The sequence below is a fragment of the Mirounga leonina genome, unplaced genomic scaffold (genome assembly GCF_011800145.1).
Source record: "Mirounga leonina isolate KUSES-001 unplaced genomic scaffold, KU_Mleo_1.0 Mir_99, whole genome shotgun sequence".
Classification (NCBI taxonomy): Eukaryota; Metazoa; Chordata; class Mammalia; order Carnivora; family Phocidae; genus Mirounga; species Mirounga leonina.
Genome location: NW_023270971.1, coordinates 358128 through 380158, shown reverse-complemented (window position 1 = coordinate 380158; position 22031 = coordinate 358128). Strand labels below are relative to the sequence as shown.

The 22031-nt window shown below is 39.7% G+C and overlaps 1 protein-coding gene and 1 non-coding gene across 2 annotated transcripts in view; one reads left to right on the top strand and one right to left on the bottom strand.

The window, feature by feature from the left end:
* The first annotated feature begins 12681 nt into the window (after nucleotides 1–12681).
* Nucleotides 12682–22031, top strand: part of LOC118006758 (embigin-like) — a 30623-nt gene continuing 21273 nt past the window's right edge. The window contains exons 1-2 of the mRNA XM_034999530.1: nucleotides 12682–12758; nucleotides 13963–14052. Of these exons, the coding sequence (XP_034855421.1) occupies nucleotides 12704–12758; nucleotides 13963–14052 (145 nt within the window). The 5' untranslated portion in view covers nucleotides 12682–12703. The remainder of the gene's footprint in view (nucleotides 12759–13962; nucleotides 14053–22031) is intronic.
* Nucleotides 14395–14582, bottom strand: LOC118006843. The gene has a single exon (XR_004678208.1). It is a non-coding gene; the product is annotated as a U2 spliceosomal RNA (small nuclear RNA).

The following is a 22031-nucleotide window of genomic DNA, read 5'->3' as shown; positions in this document are numbered from 1 at the left end:
GGGGGGGGGGGGGGGGGGGGGGGGGGGGGGGCGGAAAAGTGTTTTCCATCCTCTCATCTGTCCCATCAGAGTGAATAAGTGAACCCTGCTTCAGACGAACTGCAAAGGATAGTCTGCAGACATACATATGTATGCACCCACGTTAGGAGTTTCAAGCTCTCCTGCAGGAGACGAGCTGGACATCACCTGCCGCGTCCTTAGCAAGCTCCCGCCCAGACCTGCTAGAGCCGGGAGGGCGGAGGCAGGAGACGATGCGGCGCGGAGGTGGCTACTGCGCATCCGGGCGCGGCCGCTGCGGTCAGCGTGCTGCATAATTGATGGAGGACTGGGTGCAGTCCTGGGTCGGCTTCGGGCGCCGTGAGAGCGTCTCAGGGGAGGAGGGCAGGGCGGCCGGGCCCCTCCCACTCTGCCTTTTGTCGCGTGTCCCGCCCCCCGGGACAGGCAGCAGGCGCCGGGCCACCCGCGAGTGTGCGCAGAAACTTCGGCCACCTACGGCGGTGCGCGAGGAGCGCGGCTGACCCGCCGGCGCCATGCGCGCCCTGCCTGGCCTGCGGGGGCTCCGGGGGCCGCCGCCGCTGCAGCTGCCGCTGCTCCTCCTATGCCTCCTCGCGGCCGTACGCCGGGGCTGGGCGGACGGCAATACCACAGGTGCGAAGGCTACAGGGCCGAGTTGGGGGGACGCGCGAGGCTGGGTCCCGGTAGGCTGAGGGCTTGGCCGACGCGCCGGGGCAGGGCTGGTGTGCAGAGGCGCGGGGAGGCTGGCGACGGCGGGTGGCCAGCGGCGGCCGCCTCCTCCCATTGGCCAGGCTTGGGTTGTCTCAGCTGGACGAGGAGACTGGAGCGGATGGGGCTTCTCCGCTCCAGGGATGGAATCTGGAACCAAGAGCGCCCCGCGAGTCGGGGGCGTTGGTAGTAGGGCAGTCTGGGTGTGCCGAGGGCGAGGGCGGCAGGGTGTGAGGGTGCCGGCGGGAGCAAGGTAGCGACTGGGTTTCCGCAAAAGCGGCAGGATTTCGGAGGGCCACATTCTCCAAGGCCAGCTGCCTTCGCTTGAATTGGTGGTAGGTTTAAATATCACCTCCCTGCCTGGCAGGTGGGTTGGCTTTGCTTTGAGGATGTTTTTTACAACTGAGTTGAAATAACAGCAAACCACAACCAACTAACGAACCGAGGCCCACAACTCATTGGATATTGGGTGTGCGTGTGTGTCTTTTTTTTTACATACACCATGGTCTTTGAAAGCGAATTTTTTGTGGTTATTGTTTTGATTGTTTAAGAAACTTTGAAAGAGGGATCTATGTGCGAAACATTACCAAAACCAACACCAAATTTGCCATTTTAGCTTCACCTGTTTATAATTACCTTTTATGTTGAAAGTATCTCAATCCAACCTACTTTCTAATTCAGGTTTTTGTGTTAACAAAATTAGGACAGTGGACTGCCGATCAGGTTAGCAAATAGTGCCTATCAGCAACTAAAATTAAGATATTCTACACAAGATCTTCAAACTTTCATAGGAATTCACTTTTATGAACTTATAGCATGTAGAGTTTTTGTAACATAAAGATGGTAAGATAATCCAAAGGATAGGATTATTCCATTTTTACAACTGTCCTTTAAAAGGCCTAGTTGTTAACATCTTGGACAAAACATTTTGGGTTACTTCAGTTTCTAAATTTGCTTGTCCCACTTCCTAGCCACATACCTCTTTTTCATTCATGCTACTTACAAAGAATGGTCAAGGACTTGGGGCTATTTCTAGATTCACTCCTCTTTCACTTGAGACTGTTGCAGCTCTGAGGACCATTGCATTCTGGGTGAGTTCTAGAACTGGGGTTCTCCAGTTGGTTCTATGTTGGAATTATCTGGGAGCTTTAACAGCTGGATCCTGCCCTCAAAATTTTTGATTCAGTTGGCCAGGGATTTAGCCTGAACCTCAGGTATTTTGAAAGCGCCCGTGTGATTTTAGTCACGTGATCCTAAGCGGGTTGAATACCACTGCTTTCAAATTATAATGGCCCAGAGAGTGCACATTGTGTGAATATCTATACTGTTGGTAGCTGGGAGTCAGGTTTAAACTGACATTCACAGCAGACGTCTAAAGAAAAAAGTAGGGAAGAAATGAAAGTGGAATAAATTAGCAAAGTTGTAAATAAATGGGATGACGTATGTAGGTATGGCAAGTGTCTGTGTGTGTATACAGTGTCAGTCGGGCCTTTTAGCTACACTTAAGTTAAAATTGTAGGGGTGCCTGGGTGGCTCAGTCGTTAAGCATCTGCCTTCGGCTCAGGTCATGATCCCGGGGTCCTGGGATCAAGACCCACATCGGGCTCCCTGCTCCGCGGGGGGCCTGCTTCTCCCTCTCCCACTCCCCTGCTTGTGTTCCCTCTCTCCCTGTGTCTCTCTCTGTCAAATAAATAAAATCTTAAAAAAAAAAAATTGTAGAATGATGTGCTGTATGAAAGTTATGAAGTTAGCATCTCATTTTAAGGCAGAATTAAAAATTGTGAAGCAAACTTATTTTATAGACTCTGTATGGAGCTCTGTGAGATTCAGTTTCCTCTTTGCTAAAGGCTATTATGAAGTTTACTGGGTATTTTTTATCTAGGTGCTTTGAACTACTTGCAAGTAGGTGTTCTATAAGCCTAAGACTTTGGGCCAAATTTTAATAATAAAAATGTTATAATTTATCATCTATACTGTATAACAACTATGTGCCAGGCATTGCACTGTGCGGTATATAACCCTATGGGTTAGCTTTTATTGTCCCTGACTTTCAGATGAGGACATTGGAATTTAGAGATATTAAATAATGGCCCAATTATATATAATTACTTAAGTAGTAGAGCTAGAAACTTAGCATTGTTCAGTCTGACTTCAATGCTTGTTTTCTTTATTTTTTTATATTTTTAAGTAAGCTCTGAGCCCAACATGGGGCTTGAACTCATGACCCTGAGATCAAGGGTTGTTTGCTCTATGGACTGAGACAGCCAGGCGCCCCCTCCAATGCCTGTTTCCTTAAACACAATACACAGTTGTCTCTCTGAGACAACTGGGTATGTCTTTGAAAGTTTGGAACCACTGACAGAGCACGCTGTATGGATCTAAATGCTTGGTTGGAGCTGAAGGGCATACTAACACACTTGGAGTTCTCAAAGTTAGGCACAGGGACTCACCTTAATTCTTTTAAGCTGTTTCAATTACATAAGAAAGGTAAAGTAACTTTATAAAAGCAAATATTAGATAAATGGGAATATTTAAACATCATTATTATTACTCTTAAGTAGAACAAATTGAGGGAAGGGGTCATGTTTATCTTCTGAAAAATGTGTTTGCAGGGGAATCATTTGAAATGATCGTTGTAAGCTTCTGGAGGACATTGCTTATATACACTCTTGATCAACCACCTTCCTTTCTAGAGACACTCCCCATCCCACATACATACACAGCCACTGCCTAGCAATAAATATTTGTGAGAACAAATATTATTCAAGCACCCACACACTCTTAACATTGTGTTAGTCTGTGTCTAAGCAGAAAACTTCAGCAGTGTTTTAGCAGTTTCAAATCATTTACATTGTTTAAAGGAACAGATTATAACCTTATCTTTAATGGAGTTATATCTGATGCATCAAAATTGTGACTCTAAATTATCACATTTAAAATAATATACACATTTGTTAAGAATTAGTTCAACTGGCTCTTCCTCTTCCTGTTCTTTTGTCCCCACCTCTTGTCTCCATCTCCTTCTCTTCCTTCTGGGAATGGGTCTTATAGTCATTAGGTTGGGGAGTGCAGGGAGGCAACCTCCCTTGTTGGAGGAAGCCAGAGGGTCCCAGATCAGGGAATTAGAGGCTGAGCCACGTCCGGAGGGCATCCAGGTAGGGGCATGGCCCCATGTGGAGTCTTAGAGCCTGAGCACAGTGAGGTGGGTCCTCCTGCAGAGGGTGGGGGGCCCTAGATCTCAACCTCTGAGCTGAGCAGAGTGACAGGGGCTTCTACACAGGGGCAGCCCGATCCTGATCAGAGGGTGTGGGTTAAGCATGCAGAAGAGCAAGCAGTGGAGGATGTCAGAGCCTGAGTGGGTATGGAAGACATTTCTTTGAGGTCAAGAGTGGCAGTGACAGTGGATATTAGTTGCATACAGGGAGACTGAGCAAATAAGTAAAGCTAGTAAGGATAATAGGATCCAGGTTTTTCTCTAGAGAAGAAGGAAATAAAGGAAAAACTAGAGTGAAGCTTGTGGTGTTGGATTGCGATTGACAGCACTGGCATAAATTCATGACTACAGATCTGTCATCTGTCTTTCATGTCTCTATATAAACAGATATAAATGTATATATGTGTAAATATATGTATAATGCATACATGTCACATATATTTACATATATGTGTGTGTATGGATATACATGCACATATTAGCTCTGTCCACTGAGGTGGAGCAGTGATTTCCCAATAGTGACGAGTCAGATCTTGATCTTGATCTACGTACCATTCTTTACTAATGGTAACTGGGACTTCCTGGAGAAATGGCTGATTTTATGAATAGGGAGGAGAAAGTATAAGACAAGCCCTGAACCTCTTGTGCCAGAGAGCAATGAAGTGCTCAAAGAATGATGGGCCATGTCAAAAGGATACAAAAGCCAGAGGGCTCCCACTGAACAAATCTAGGACAAATTGAGCATCAACATAAATAATAATACTAATGGACTTGTATCCATTAGTATCCACTGAATAATGCCCATTGAATAATACAGGTATTCATAAGTACATGCCGATATAAATTAATTAAATGAATCAATTGAAAGTTTGATGAGGCACAAAATACTACATAGTTTTAAAGTAAGTTCCCACAAATCTCATAAAGTAGTGTTCATGAAAAGAGAAAATGAACGACTTTATCATGGAGAAGCCTGGCAGATACCTCTTTAAACAAATGATCAAAGTAAAAACCATCAGCAAAGAGAGGAATAAAAATTATGGGCCATCTAATAGTATGCAATGAGAAGAACACAATATCACCTCTGTGATATATTTGCCAAAGGTCTACTCCAAATCAAATTATATTACAAAATAATCATACGGGATCTCTACTGGTCATAAGAGTCAAGAATGACTAAAGCTGAGACAGAGTGAAGGAGAATAGAAGGGACATGGTAGCTGAGGGCAACATGTAATTCTGGACTGCAACCTTGGGCTGAAAAGTACATCTTCAGGACTTTTGTTGAAACTTCGATGAGGTGTGGGATGAGATGGTAATGCATAAATGTCAATTTCCCAACTTTAATGGCCATATTGAGATGAAGTGGAGGGGGGGTAGGTCTTTCTGGGAATGTACAGTCATGTTTTAGACGGGAATGAGTCATCAGGTCAGCAGCTTATTCTCAGATGGTTCAGGGGAAGAATTCTTTATTCTGTACTCAAAACTCTTTTGTTTGAGATCTTTTGAAAAGAAGCAAAAAGAATTTCAACTCTTTCTGAGAAAGCTTTACTTAACCTAGACATTAAGCCATAATGAGAGTTGAGAAACTGTCATCAGTTTTATGTAATTAAGTACCATTTTCCAAAGGAGTATTTGTCCTCAAACAGATTATAAGTGTGAAGGCTATTTGTCCTGGATTGTACTCTTTTGAAATTACTTTTGTATCATTGGCCTCCCATATTTCACAATATAATGTGAACTGTAGAAATAAACAACTAGGACACACAGTGACGTAGAAGGAAAAAAACCTGGGTGGCTCAGTCAGTGGAGCATGCGATTCTTGATCTCAAGATTGTGAGTTCAAGCCCCATGCTGGGTATAGAGATTACTTAAAATAAAATCTTAAAAAGAAAAGAAAAGAAAAAAAGAAAAAACCTCACAACGTTTTATTAAAAATAAAACCCCCTACTCCTAATAAAACATAGTCACTGTATATGCATAATAAAATATCTCAAATAACATATTGTCAGTGTAGAAATAATGTTATCTTTGAAAATGGTGTTATTCTTTTAACTGAAAATAACATTTTTCTGCAATTTTTAAAGTTGTGATTATATCATTACTAATGTATCTCTACTCCCAAGACAGAATCTTTTTTTATAGCCTTATAATGACATAGTTCTGAGATCCTGAAAGGGAATTTAGATATCTCATTTGATTGATCTTGAAGCCCAAAGTGCTTTCATGTTGTAGCCAAGAGTCTGGAGCTAGCTAATAGCTATCACAGATTTCCTGGTTTGCATTTCAAAACTCCATCCAGCACTTAGTGCTTTTCCGTAAAAGGTTCTCAAAATAGGCCCCTGACAAAGGTGGGGCTGGCATAAAAGGGTGACAAGAAATGTTCTTGCTTTAAAATATCTACACCTAAAGTATATAGAACAGGACCTCGGGGCCACAGGGCCTTTTGAAGATTATTAAAAATCATCCCACTGAAGAATCAGAGTTGAGGATGTACCTGCTTTGAAATCAGGGTTTCTCAACCTTGGCATTATTGACACCTGGGGCTGGATAATTCTCTGTCGTGGGGGATTGTCATTGCAGAATGCTTCGCAGCATCTCTGGCCTCTCCTATGTAGTGGGTGTGTTGTGTCTCCAAAAAAGTTATGTCTGAGTCCTGACTGTGTGTACCCACGAAAGTGATTATTTGAGAGGAGGGTCTTTGCAGATGTAATCAAGTTAAAATGAGGTCATACTAGATTAGGATAGACCCTTAACCCAATGACTGTGGTCTTTATGAAAGAAACGAGGGAGATTTGGATACAGAGACAGACACACTCAGAGGGAAGATGGAGCCAGAGACGGGAGCCATGCAGCCACAAGCCACGGAATGCCGAGGGTTGCTGGCACCCACCAAGGCTAGAAGAAGCAAGGAGGGATTCTTCCCCAGAGCCTTCAGAGGGGGCAAAGGCCTGCACCTTGATTTCAGGCTTCTAGCCTCCAGAACTATGAGAGAATAAACTTCTGTTGTTTTAAGCTGCCACATTTGTGGTAATTTTTTTTCTCGCAGCCCTAGGAAACGACTGTAACCTATTAGATACAAGTAGTAACCTTCTCCAAGTTGTGACATTCAAATGCCTCCGGACATTGCTAAATGTCCTGTGGAGGACAAAAGTCAGCCCCAGTTGAGAACCACTAAACAGAATCTAAGTCTTATCCCAGAATAATCTAGTGGGTGAAACATCTGAAAAACCCACAGTCTTCAGAAAGAGCAGGAATCCTAGTCAGACCTTTGGGGTTTTATTTTTTAAGAGTTTTATTTGGCAGGGTGCCTGGGTGGCTCAGTCGGTTAAGCGGCTGACTTTGGCTCAGGTTATGATCCCAGGGTACTAGGATCGAGTCCCGCATCGGGCTCCCTGCTCAGTGGGGAGCCTGCTTTTCCCTCTGCCTGCCACTCCCTCTGCTTGTGCTCTCTCCCTCTCCATCTCTCTTTCTGTGTCAAATAAATAAATAAAATCTTAAAAAAAAAAAGTTTTATTTGGTCTAAGATTTACTGTTAACATATCTTAATGACTGTTTAGAGGTAGTTTAAAACGAGTTTTTACACCACCCTTCGAAATGTATTTTATTGCAATAATCCTATTTCAAAGAAAAGATCAATTTGTTTATATTTCAATATGACCAAGGTTTAAAACCAGTTTTACAAGGCTTTGTAAAAGTGCACACTGTTCTTGTTATTAGGCTTTTTAATTGTTCTTGAGGTTTTTTGGTTGTTGGTCTAAAAATGGCCTTTTTTTTTTTTTTTAAGAGAGAGTGTGTGTGTGCATGTGCCCAAGTGGAGTGAGGGGCGGGGCAGAGGGAGAGGGAGAATCTTTTTTTTTAAAGATTTTATCTATTTATTTGAGAGAGAGAGAATGAGACAGAGCGAGTACATGAGAGGGGGGAGGGTCAGAGGGAGAAGCAGACTCCCTGCCGAGCAGGGAGCCCGATGCGGGACTCGATCCAGGGACTCCAGGATCATGACCTGAGCCGAAGGCAGTCGCTTAACCAACTGAGCTACCCAGGCGCCCGAGAGGGAGAATCTTAAGCAGGCTCCGTGCCCAGCACAGAGCCCAACGCAGGGCTCGATCTCACAACCCTGAGATCATGACCTGAGCCGAAATCAAGAGTAGGACGCTTAACCGATTGAGCCACCCAGGCGCCCCTAAAAATGGTCTTTTTGCCCAATGGTTCTAATTCTATGTAGAAAAAATATGAGCTTCCTGTTTGTTTTTTTAATCTGTCCCTGACTTAGAAAGTCTGACTTACAAATGTCCCCATCAGGAATTTATTTTCTTGCCAAACCTTCTTTTCTCTTTTCTTGACAAACTCCCTGTGGATTATAGTGTCTGGGAATCAAGATAGCCTCATTCTCCCCTTCTCTTCTTTCTACTGTTGCCATTACAGACAGGATAGGAATACTATATTTCTAGATTCCAGAAGTAGAACTCTGAAAGCACTGTTTATTAGAAATATTTGTACTTGGATATTTTAATGCTACAGTTTAGCCGTATCATGGCTTAAATCGCTTTTACAATTTGGCATGGGATCTTGTGGTTATATATAGCATTGCTTCCATGAGGAAATATATTCTGAATTCCAAACCTCTGTTTTCTAAATAGTATATATTATCCTAAATAGTATATATTATCCACTCCTAAGTTATAGTGTTTTTGTAATTGGGCTGCACATTCATAATACTGTGTATAAGAATGCTAAAATTAAGATTTATTAAAAACATTGTTAATTCTGCATATTGATAGCAATCAGTGCATTATATGGGGGAGAGAGAAAAAGAGAGTGATATTTATCCTAGTAATAGCTTTTACTTGCACCTTTTTCTAAATGAAGTCTAGACCCTTCCAAAATCATAAAATATAATAAAGATGTTTGGGGGGAATTTAGAGAAAATGCTTATTCTTAAACAGAGGTATGATTGAACTTATTTTCCCATTTAGAGAAAAGTAAATCTAGAGACCCAAGGCAGTGTTCTAGTGTTACTTATCCTCTTTTTTTTTCCTTCCCAATTTACTTCAATTAAAATGGAGCTCCGGAATTAAATATGTAAAAATGTTACATTAATATTTTTTTTTAAAGATTTTATTTTTATTTATTTGACAGAGAGAGACACAGCGAGAGAGGGAACACAAGCAGGGGGAGTGGGAGAGGGAGAAGCAGGCTTCCCGCTGAGCAGGGAGCCCGATGTGGGGCTCGATCCCAGGACCCTGGGATCATGACCTGAGCCGAAGGCAGACGCTTAACGACTGAGCCACCCAGGTGCCCCGTTACATTAATATTTTAAGTAGAAATTATAGCATGTTTATTTCTTTTAAAAATTTTAATAGCATAAATTATAAACCCATCTAGCAATGTCTATTTTAAAATGTAGTATGTGAAAGATATTTAAGTAGAGACTGTTTTGCTATTTCACATGAACTAGTAATAGGTGAAAATTAGGTTGTTATTCAGCTCTTTGATGTGACACCCTCATGGCCCATCGCCCCTGCAGAGGGAGGAAAATCTTTAATCTTTAGAAAAACTATTAGATGTTACTTTTTTATGTGGCAGTTTTGCCACTGACTGTAAGAGAAGGCTGGGTGGAAAGTTTCCTGCAATGATTAAGAGAGGGGTGAGTGTGATAACTTGAGGAATGTATGCTATGATCTTGACACCATCACTCAATATTAGACTCTTCTGATCCTCCCTCTCTTCTCCATGAAATGAAACCCCGAGTAACAAGACAGGCAGAACTTGGATTAGGATCCCAAATTCCTGCCTCTCCATTTTGTGTTTCTTTTCGTGACAGCCTAATCCTTTCGGGGATGTATTCAAACCACATCTTCCTGACTCTCCTGCCAATTTCCTTTTAAACACCAATCTCCGCCTCCTGCCAGTTGTCCTCGTACGGAAAGCAATAAAGTTTACATTCCCACTTCTTTGATTAAAAAATATATATATATATATATTTTTTATCTTGGCCAAGCAAAGAACTTCTCACTTTTATATTCTAGTACCTTCCATAGACGGCCCTGCTTTTTCTACTCAAGACGTTTGTATACATTGCCTCTTGAAGGGACTTTTCCCGAAGGCAAAAAAAATCACAAGAGTGACACATGTTCTTCTGCACTTGGGGCTTGTTCAGTGGAATCTGGAGCCTGATCAAGATAAATGCTTTAGAGGGGATATGAAGTTAGGGGACAGGTCGTGGCTGGTTTATGGATGTCTGTGTTTTTAATATATGGACTGGCGGTGGGAAGTGGTCATAACACCTAGTATATTCTGGAGCTACCCAAACTTTCCTCCTCTGAAGCTTGGCTTTTCTTTTCCCTCCTATTCCGTCAGCTTCTGTAAGCTTAGATTTTGCCCAGGCCAAGTCTGGACCTCTCTTCTTTTCTCCTAATACAAGTACACTCTCCCATCCAGTCCTAATATTGAGAAATGGCAAAATAACCCCAGCCCCTGAGCTCATCTCTGTGACATTGTCTCCACCTCTGTTCCACCTTCAGAGTCTCTCAAAGATGTAAATCAGGGGGCGCCTGGGTGGCTCAGTTGTTAAGCGTCTGCCTTCGGCTCAGGTCATGATCCCAGGGTCCTGGGATCTAGTCCCGCATCGGGCTCCCTGCTCCATGGGTAGCCTGCTTCTCCCTCTCCCACTCCCCCTGCTTGTGTTCCCTCTCTTGCTGTGTCTCTGTCAAATACATAAATAAAATCTTAAAAAAAAAAAAGATGTAAATCAGGCTTCATCCTCTGCTGCTCACCTGCCAAGTTGGAAAATACATGGGCTAGTTATAGTCAATACTGTGAATGGGTGGCACTCTGAAATTTTAATGACTTTCAGTTACAAACTGTGGGCCTAAATTGATATTATTATGATCCATGTGGCCCTGTAGGGACCAAGTTTACTCAGCTTCATACTCCTTACCAGCATCAAGCATGTATCAGATGCTCTCTCTATATTCACTTATTTAAATAAAATAAGAAGGAATAAAACACCTTTTTTCAGCTTATGTCACTTTCTTATTGCTGTTGATAGTGTGAATACTACTAATAATATGAATAAATGATATTAGACCATCTTGAAGGATTATGGGCTTGTTTTAGGCATAAAGAGTGTGATGAGAACCCTTACAATTATATTCAGCTCTGCAGGAGGCTAGGCCAAGAAAAGAGAACTCCTTAGCAAGGAAACAAAGATATCAAAGCTTATGTTTTGCAAGTTTCACAGAACGGATGATGTAGAACAGTTCATTCCTTCCCATCCGCACCCTCCTGGCTTCCTATCTGTAAGTCAATAGCATCTGCTTTCATCTTCCTGAGATATTTCCTCTTAAATACAACCTCTAAGTGAGCTATGCCCAAGAATGGAAAAACAATTTTTTTCATTAGAAAAAGAATGTTGATAGGAACCTTTTTGGCTGTGTGTGTATGTGTGTGTGCATGTGTGCATGCGTGTGTGTGTGTGAGAGAGAGAGAGACAGAGAGAGAGACAGAGAGAGATGGAGACAGAAAGAATATGAATGAATGAATATTAGATGTGAGTGGAAGAAATGTTCTGTATTCTTGATAGCCCGGTGAGAAACTCAGGGCATATTTTCCTGTGTAATCACTGTCAGAGGGTGCTATGATTTACATATTAAATTCATTAAAGGATTACTTTATGAGAAAGTGCACTCCACCTTCCAAAGCTGCTTTAGAAGTGATCAAGCCTTTGGAACACAGCTTACTGGAGAGCGAGGTTCTGCTAGGTAGATATTTTTATTAGGCAATATTATAAAAGCTGTGCATAAGCTGAGGCAACAAAGGTGATCACTAACTTTGATAATATTTTTCATACACATAAGAAAAGAACTGGAAATCTAATTTTGCACTAGGAGTAAGTTTCTGAGCAGAGTATTAAGAAAGTGAAATAAAAAAGGCTCAGGTTTAATTTAACTGAATGAGAATGAGAAGTTTTAAGAATGCAGCCAAGACTACAGTCATAAGCCTTTTCCCCTTTTCTGACTTACTTGATAGAGTTGGGGTGGTGTTTATGGGAGGTAGGTTCTGGTGCCTCACAGTCAAAGAACAGTAGCCAGTGTACAAAAAAAAAAAAAAAAAAGAAGAAGAAGAAGAAGCAGTTTTGAGGAGAGTGGGAGGGAGGAAATGGAAACTTTTTTTTTTTTCAGTAAAGGTTTTGAAAAGATGAGAGAAGCGACAGAGGAGAACCACAAGTCAGTTTGGTAGAGGGTAACCCAGTCTGTAACTGTAGCTGGAAAACAGCAGAAACTCTCACTGTGCAGCCATTTTCTCTTCTCTCTCCTCGTTTTATGCCCTTTATTATGGTCTCTCTGTCTCTCTTTGTTCACTCATCTTCTTTCTGCCTCTTCATGTCTTTTTCCTGGCACTCTTATTTAATTCTTCAGTGTCTTCATTTATGTTTTATAAAGAAACTACAAATGGTAGGATAACAAAATAATTTTTTTAAGCTACTTGATGTAAATCAGGGATTTTTCAGTAAAGAAAAGAACATAGAAAAAGTTGGAAATGTGGTCGCATTTAATAGCCCAATATATGTCTGAATATCTGTGAATGTATGAGATCTAGTTCCTCAGAGCTTCCTGAAAACATTCCTTTTCACGAATAGTATACAATATAGCATTTCAGCTGCTACAAACTAGCTTGTAGTCATTTCATCTTGATAATAATATGCAATCACATTTTCTTTTTCTTACAGCTTCACCTCCTACGACTCTACCCATCCGAGAAGAAATGATGACAAAATATTCTAACCTTTCCTTGGGGAGTCATAACATATCACTGACTGGTAAATGTGTTGCCTTTCAAATAATACAATGCCCCCAGAAGTTTTTATTTTTAAGTAAGCCATTGCATTTTGCCTCATAAATTATTAATCCTTACTCATGGTCTGGTGGGAGAAACACGCCATTACCTCATACAATTAGAACATAGGATGTGGGAGTCTACCGCAATGAAGGCAGTGTGCTCTTTGTGCTGGGAGGGGGCGGCTGGTCAGACGTGGGAGCCTAAGAAGGACTCTGTAGAAGAAGGACACCTGAGAAGAAGGGAAGGTTCATTTCAAGTGGCAGAGACTCTTACGTTTTCATCAGTTTTTGCTGGTGCATCCATTCAAATCTCTTTGCATTGAAGGGGGAATTCGTGTATCCACTGGAAGACCTTTAGGCAGGGAAATCAAAGATGCTATCAATTGAGTCGATGACAGTGCTATGGAAAAATAAGTAAAGCATTCTGCACTGAAGCTCAGCTCGGCTTTCTTTTTCACAGTTTTGGATTCCAGTGGTTCAAAAGTAATCTCAGATTTTTTAACCAACTGAGCCACCCAGGCGCCCAATCTCAGATTTTTTAAATGAGTAAGAGTACTTGTCTATTTTAGGAACAATGTTACAGGTATAATTAGAATTTAAAGTATTGTAAACGCATTTACTGAGTCAGTAACATGTTTTATCCAGTTACTTGTCCAGTCTTTAACTGTCCTTTAGTCTTAAGAACTGTTTCTCTCTTTCTCCTATGAATGAAAGGTATGCTTCCCCTATCTCCCATCTGATACCGAAGGAATGTTTGCACTGCCCTTTTTTGGTAGAATAATTTTTTATGATTTTGTACAACTCCTGTTTGTTCTCAGTCTCTATTCCGATATTTGGAGTTTATTCTTGATTGTAAAAAGTAATTACAGGGCGCCTGGGTGGCTCAGTCGGTTAAGCATCTGCCTTCAGCTCGGGTTGTGATCCCGGGGTCCTGGGATCAAGCCCCGAGTAGGGCTCTCTGCTCCCCGCCCCTCCCTCTGTTCATGCTCTCTCTCTCTGTGTCAAATAAATAAATAAATAAGACCTTTTTAAAAAAACACTTACAACAACACTCCTATGTTATTTTTTAAAATTAATTTTATTTTTCATTAATTGTATACAATGTAGCATTTCAGCTGCTACAAACTAGCTTGTAGTCATTTCATCTTGATAATAACCTGCAATCACATTTTCTTTTTCTTACAGCTTCACCTCCTACGACTCTACCCATCCGAGAAGAAATGATGACAAAATATTCTAACCTTTCCTTGGGGAGTCATAGCATATCACTGACTGGTAAATGTGTTGCCTTTCAAATAATTTTTTTTTTTTTAAAGATTTTATTTATTTATTCATGAGAGATAGAGAGAGAGAGGCAGAGGCAGAGGGAGAAGCAGGCTCCCCGCGGAGCAGGGAGCCCGATGCGGGACTCGATCCCAGGACCCCGGGATCATGACCTGAGCTGAAGGCAGACGCTTAACCGACTGAGCCACCCAGGCGTCCCTCAAATAATTTTTGAAGCCATGTTTTCATGTTCTAGTTATTGATTTCCTCTGTCAGATGAAAGTTTTCTTGAAGAGAGATCCCTATGAGAACATAAGTTTGCAAATCCTTTGACTATCTGGGTCATGTTGGCAGCAACATACCCCTTACTTCCCCAGGAAGGACCCTGGGGAAGAAAGGGTTAGGTGTCCAGGAAGAGAGAAAAAAGGTGGACTTTTTAGTTGGTTATTTACTTAACCTGTTTGGAGGGTTTAACTCCTAACTACTCTTTTATTGTAATACTACTATTACACTTGATCTTAGCCAAAAGGCCGAGAAGCGATATTGTAATACTACTATTAAAACCAGTATTCTTGCTGTTATGAAGAGACTGAGTGTTCAGAGTTGTCTGGTGGTTACCTTCTGCCTTAGCTTGATCAAATGTTAGTCACGTTGTTTCTTCCTCCCAGGCCCCTGAGCTTTGATTTGGCCCAAGTCTGAGCAAGCGCTAATGCTTGACCACCACCTGATCATGCATCCTGCTTCCCCCCACTAGTTTATCCCATTTCCTCTCAAAAGTTCCTGCTAGCCTGCTTACCCCTCCCTATAAGAGGAAAGCGTTTCTGTTTGATGTTGAGATGCGTGCAGACATATCTTTGGAGCATCTTCCTTATTGCAATAGGCTTTTTGAATAAAATCTCTTCGTAGATAAGTCTGGATTGTTTTTATTTTACAAAAGAAAAGATTTGACGTTCCTTTTGAAAGACTGGATTTCCAAGCTGTGGTCGACATGGTTTGCATTTCCGTGTGGGTTGTTCTGGTTGCCTTACCATCAAAAAGTTTGGTCTTAGGAACTGCCTTCCTGAAATACAGAAGTTAAATCTGAAGATATATTTATGCTTACTAGGAACCACAGGCTTTCTTCTTATTGCCGTCGCTAGGATTTTTAACCTCCTTTATGAGTGGAATGTTTTCATGTTGTTTTATTATTGTTTACTTGATTTTGCATATATTTCTATGTTGTCCTTGTGAGATCAAGCTCCGAGTCAAGCTCCGTGCTGGGTATGGAGCCTGCTTAAGATTGTCTCTTTCCCTCTCCCTTTGCTCTCCTGTTCATGCATGCTCTCTCTCTCTCTCTCTCTCAAAAAAGTGGTTGTTAACATTGAATCTCACCAAAAAGTTAGATGATGGTGCTAAGTAGCAGGCCATGGGACCTCCTAGTGTAAGTGGGTTGTGGGATAGGGAACCAGATCGGTTATAATCCCATTCCTTCCCTTGTCTGCTGCTTATGTTCAAAATCTTCTCAGTCTTTAAGAATTAAGTCAAAATCTTCATCTTCAATAAGGCACATACAGAGAAATACTATTTTGGTTTCTCCGATATGTATTTAGCATTTTTAATTTATAAGTAAAAGTGAGTTGATGTTTAAAAATATTGAAACATTTTATTTGTAGTAATATATAGTAAGTTAGAGAATCTGAAAACCCTCCTATCACACCTAGAAAATTTAAAATATTGCAAACATTCCTTTAAATATTTAGCTAAATACAAAAAATTAAGACAATTTCTGCTGACCAAAACTGGGTGACCAGGCATCACGCCTGTACAAATTGAAGTCATGTTAGTGTTCCTTGTGTTTGTCGACAGGGCATTTGAGTTCTAAGAGCCACAGATCTAAGAACAAGGCCTTGAATCTAGGCGAGGAGGGGAGCAGGAACTGAAAATCCCCAGAAAGCTGATCTTTCCAGAAAACTGGAACTGAAAACCCCCAGAAGGCTATAAAGACAGTGAAAAAGGCTCGACCTGGGAGGAGGGGAGAGATGGGCAACAACAGTGGATCAACACAAGGCCATGATAAGTTGGCTTCCTGGTTTTAGCCTTGCTCTGAATCAAATACAAAGACTCCCCTGAGTACTCAAAGTCAAAGCCCTGCCCTCAGTGACAGTTAGATTGCAAATTTACAGTACCTGTGTTATATAGGAGGCTGCAAGCTGAGAAATAACACAAACATGACCCTGGGTCTGCAGGAAAGCGAATGAAAAACATTTATGGAAGGACACATTGCTTGCTCTGGCTATGGAATCTGGACTGAGGACTGGCTCCCAAATATAAAATACAGTGACGTAGACCCCAAGACTGAGAGTCAACTAAGGAACAGTAGGATTGGATTGTCCAGAACTTCAGATTACAGAAATAGTAGGTGGAGTTATAAAAGAAGAAATATTAAAAGAGAAAAAAATATTATGCTATCAAAAAAAAAAAAAAAGATAAAGCATGCTTGAAAAATAGCCAAATAGAATTTCTGGGGATGAAAACTCAACTTGTCAGAGGAAGTCAAAACCCTTTTGACCACCCTCTACTTCTGTCTCAGCTGAACTCTTTCCAGGGGTAACCTCTGTTCATAGAGTACTATGTAACATTGTTTTGTATTCTTTAATATTAGTGGTTTAAATCCATATGTATTGTTTTGAATATTTTTTATTGTCAATCAGTGTTAATTCTTGAGATCTAGCCATATTACATGGACATACCTTATTTCTTTTACTTGTGTGCACAGTATAAACATACCAGTTTTCTTAGACATTTTCCTCTAAATGGACCCTAGTTTGTTTAAATTTTTTTCTATTGTAAACCATTCAATAATGAACACTTCTTTCTACATATCTCTCTCTGGGAATGACTGTGTGTGTTCCTTTAGGAGATAAATGCCACAGGGTTGAATTGCTGAATTAGAAGTTATGTGCATTTTATTTATTTTATTTTTTTAAAGATTTTATTTATTTATTTGACAGAGAGAGACACAGCGAGAGAGGGAACACAAGCAGGGGGAGTGGGAGAGGGAGAAGCAGGCTTCCCGCCGAGCAGGGAGCCCGATGCGGGGCTCGATCCCAGGACCCTGGGATCATGGCCTGAGCTGAAGGCAGACGCTTAATGACTGAGCCACCCAGGCACCTGCATTTTAATCTTAATACATACTTGCAAGTTGCCCTCCAAAGTAACAGTTTACCTTTTCCCTCACTCTCATATTTGACTATCATCCTCCTTAGTTTCTGACCAGCACCACTTGATACTATTAAACTCTTTCATCTTTGCCAGCATGAGTGCTAAAAGCTGTATCACTGTTGTTTTAATTTGTGTTTTGGAATTGGACATACTTATATATGTGTGTGTGTGTGTGTTAATATCCCATATCCATTTTCCTGCTGTGTTTATATATTTTTAAACTGATGTGAGACAGCTATACATTTTAAATACTAATTTATACTTTTTATTGAAATTGCAAATATTGTCTCCCAGTTGTCTTTAAACATTTACATGGTGTTTTTATTGTGAAGAAGTTTCATTGTTTTGTTTTCTCCTATCATTTTTACAGACGTATTTTCATAGTTTTTTACCCTTCAGTTTTTAATCCTTTTGAAATACAGTTTTATGTACTGTGTGTGAAAGGTCACTAACTTTATTATATTATTATTTTTATATAGATAGCCAAGGTCTCAACACCCTGTACTGAATAGTTCTCCTTTTTCCTACGCCTTTGAAATATCACCCTAATCATATTCCAAATTCCTATGTGCTGTTCTGTTCCTTTATTGTTTCAATGTTTTTCAAACATTCTATAGAGTTGGGCAAAGTAAGAAATAAATTTATCTTATAACCTGATTTACCACCCATGCACACACATGGGCAAACACACACACACACTAAACAAATGTTTGTTAAGCAACACCCACACCTCACAGGTGTGTTACACTGGTAGTTTCTTCTTTTTCAATCCTTTAAAAAATAAATTTGGTGATAACTATTAACTTGACTTCCTGACCACTAATAGTTTCCAGCTTGCAATCCAGAAAATTCTACCTAATTTCTTGGTATTTTGCAGCATCATTAACACATTAATATTATTTTTTTTGAAACATTATGATACAGCTTTATATCTTTGTTCTTTTTTATTTTAACAGGTTTTCCAATGTCCTACATTTTCACTCTTTCATGTAGACTTTTTTGGAATCAAGTTCCACAACAAATACTTCTTGGATTTTGACTGATTTTTCACTAAATTTGTAGAATAATTTGGAGGAGACTTAATGATTTTATGATATTGTATTATCACCTATAATTTAGATCTCATTTGAGTTAGGATTCCTATTACATTAATTTTTTTCCTTTTTAAAAAGTATTTAGGGCACGTGGGTGGCTCGGTCGGTTAAGCTTCTGCCTTCGGCTCGGGTCATGATCCCAGGGTCATGGGATTGAGTCCCACATTGGGCTCTCCAGCGGGGAGCCTGCTTCTCCCTCTCCTGCTCTCCCTGCTTGTGCTCTGTCAAATAAGTAAATAAAACCTTTTAAAAAAATAAAAATAAATAAATAAATGAAAAGTATCTAAAAGTAAAAATTATATGTACCTAAGGTGTACAACATGATGGCTTGATATACATATATAGTGAAATGTTGCTACCGTCAACTAATTAACATATCATCTCACAAACTTATTTTTTTTGTATGATTAGTTTACCTGAAATCTACTATCTTAGCATATTTCCAGTGTTCAACACAGTAGTATTAAGTAGAGTCTTCATGCCTGTACATTAGCTCTCTAGTCTTATCCTACATAATTGCAACTTTATACTTTTTGACCAGCATCTCCCCATTTCCCCCAGTCCCTCAGTCTCTGGTAACCATCCTTTTACTCTCTGTTTCAATAAGTTCAACTTTTTTCTTTATTTTTTTAGATTCCACATATAAGTGAAAAAATGCAGTATTTGCCTTTCCCTGTCTGGCTTGTTTCACTTAGCGTTATGTCCTCCAGGTTCATTCACATTATTGTAAAAGGCAGAGTTTCCTTCTTTCTCATACCTGAGTAATAGTCCATCTTCTTTGCGCATCCTTCTTTCTGTGGGCACTTGGGTTGTTTCCACATCTTGGCTCTCATAAACAATGCTGCAGTGTTCATGGCAGTGCAAATATCCCTTGGGATCCTGATTTCATTTCCTTTAGATATATACCCAGAAATGGGATTGCTGGATCATATGGCAGTTCTATTTTTAGTTTTTTGAGGAAGCCCCATACTGTTTTCCATAATGGCTATACCAATTTACAATCCCACCAGCAGTGTATAAGAGCTCTCTTTTCTCAGGTATCTGTTGATCATTTATATCTCTTCTTTAGAGAAATGTTTATTCAGGTCCTTTGCCCATTTTTAAATTGAGTTATTTGTTTTTTTGCTTTTGAGTTGTTGTGTTACTTATATATTGGGGATATTAGCCCCTTATCAGATTATGGTTGGCAAATATTTTCTTCCATTCTGTAAGTTGCCTCTTTACTGTGTTGAGTGTTTATTATGCAGAAACTTTTTAGTTTGATTAATTCTACATATTTATTTTTGCTTTTGTTGTCTATGCTTTGGGGCTCATATCCATGAAATCAATGCCCAGACCAATGTCAAGAAGTTTTTCCCCTGTGTTTCCTATTTCCCTAGTTTTATGATTAGAATGGAAACCAAATTCTAGAATATGCCAAAGACCTAAGGAGGAAAGACAGCAAGAAACCTTGACATAGTTTGGTTAAGAACAAACTAAGGGTTCTAGAGGGGAGGGGGGTGGGGAGATGGGTTAGCCTGGTAATGGGTATTGAGGAGGGCACGTTCTGCATGGAGCACTGGGTGTTATACGCAAACAATGAATCATAGGACACTACATCAAAAACTAATGATGTAATGTATGGTGATTAACATAACATAATAAAAAGAAAAGATATTGTTGCTAGTACTGTACTCTTGATATCAATGCTCAGGGTAAAGGCACGTAGTAGATTTTTAGTACAGTTGTGAATGGATGGGTAAGTGAAAGGCATGTAGCAGGTGTTCAGTAAATAAGTGTTGAATGAATGGGTAAATGAAGAAATGACACCTTATCACTGCTAGACATTTGCCATTGCTTGTTGTGATTAATTTCTCAATTTTGCCTAGGTCCTTAAGTCATTCCCTCTAACTTTAAAGTCCTAGGTGGGAGGATATGATTAGTCAAATGGCATTGCCCTTAGCCTCAGAGAGTTAGAAGGAATATTTTTGGCTTACATAGTGACTGAGGGGGCTTTACTTCTCATTAAAACTTACACAGAGGGGAAGGGTTTTCAGATTCTGGTTATCCAAAAATATAATAGTCCACTATTGTGTTAATTATTTGGAAATAATAGTAATCTATTTGATTGCTAAAACAGTTTAACTGTTAGTTGTATTTTCTCTCTAACTGATACGAAAAGTTGTTGCAATACTGTCCTATTCTTTATGTTGTAGAAAAATGTATCTAATTGGTGGATTATTACTCAATGCTATACCCTCAAATTAAAGACCACATTGTTGAAAACAAGAAGAAATGTGCCTTTCTAAAATTCAAATGGAACCATGTCCCTTTTAAATTTTTCTTTGAAATAATTTTAAATCAGTTTAGAAAGTAGGGAAATAACCATTATACCTGGTACTAATGGAAATGGAGGAAAATTGTGACCAGCAGGAACTTTGTTTAATGAAATTCAGCTAGCATCTTTTCTTGGCTAATCTAAGAACATTTTCCATAATATTGCTGAAGCTTTGAATTATGTTTGGTAAATCCAGCTTCATTTGTGTAGAAGCCATCCACATTTCCTAGTATTTCCCTTCCTTTTGCTGCTGCCTGCATAAAATTCCCAAAAGTTTGAGAATAAGCTGTCCTTATATAACACCAGCCACACAGTTCCTAGGTCTCGAGGGATTCCCAAGGGAGGACTTTGAGATTATGTGCATATATGTGTATATTGTGTAGACACACATATACATACAGACCCATACACTATTTTATACTCAGGTTAGGCTTACAACCTTTGGGTTTCCTGTGCACGTTGGTGATTTTCTATTCTAAGCTATGGAATTCAGGAACCACGGGTATTTTAGACTCTATCACATCAGTACTGCGCTGATCAGATGCATGTAAATAACTTGATAGATTCAGTGAAAAAAAAGATCATGAATGAAATTTAATTTGGGAGGAGGTGAAAATTATAAGAATCAAGGAACACATTTCTTTGGTTATTGTACAAATTTTGAATATGAAGTTTAAGATATATGTGTTTTATTCTTATTCAGAGGAGTTATTTTATAAACTTAGTTAAAATCCATATGGTAAGGAGCATCATATAAATGGAGCAACATGTTAAAAATAGGATTGAATGTTTCACTTTTACACGGGGGTGTTGGCTTCATGTTAGAGTGGCCATCTGAATTATTTCTATAAAGATTCTAGATGTTCCATCTATATTTTAGGATATAACATGGGACCTCACTGACTTCTATGGTAAAATAAAGGAAAGCTCCGTTTTTCCTCTCTCTGCCTCAGCCAGAATTGTCCCATTTTGCCAGTTTTTTATGTTGTGGTACATTTAACTATTATAAATAAAAGTTTCTGCTTTTAAAGCATGTTTGGAAACACTGTCCTATGCAAGAAATTTTCATTTGCTTTTTCCACTTTTTTCTTTTTTATAAAGGAACAAAATAGACTTATTTCAAGTGATACGATTCCTAAATGGGCCCATTAAGGTCTAACTGTTATCATTTCTTCGAAGATTTCAAATTGCTTAAATGTCCATATACTTTTAAAATTTTAATTATGAAAATAAGAGACAGGTGTAAATTACTGTATGACTTTAAGAACAGTCTTAAAAATATAGTTCAGAAACTGAGCAAATAGGTATAGTCTTAGAAATGTAGATATCATGGATGTTTTTGCAATCCTCTAAATAGCAGAAATGCATTGCAGTTACGG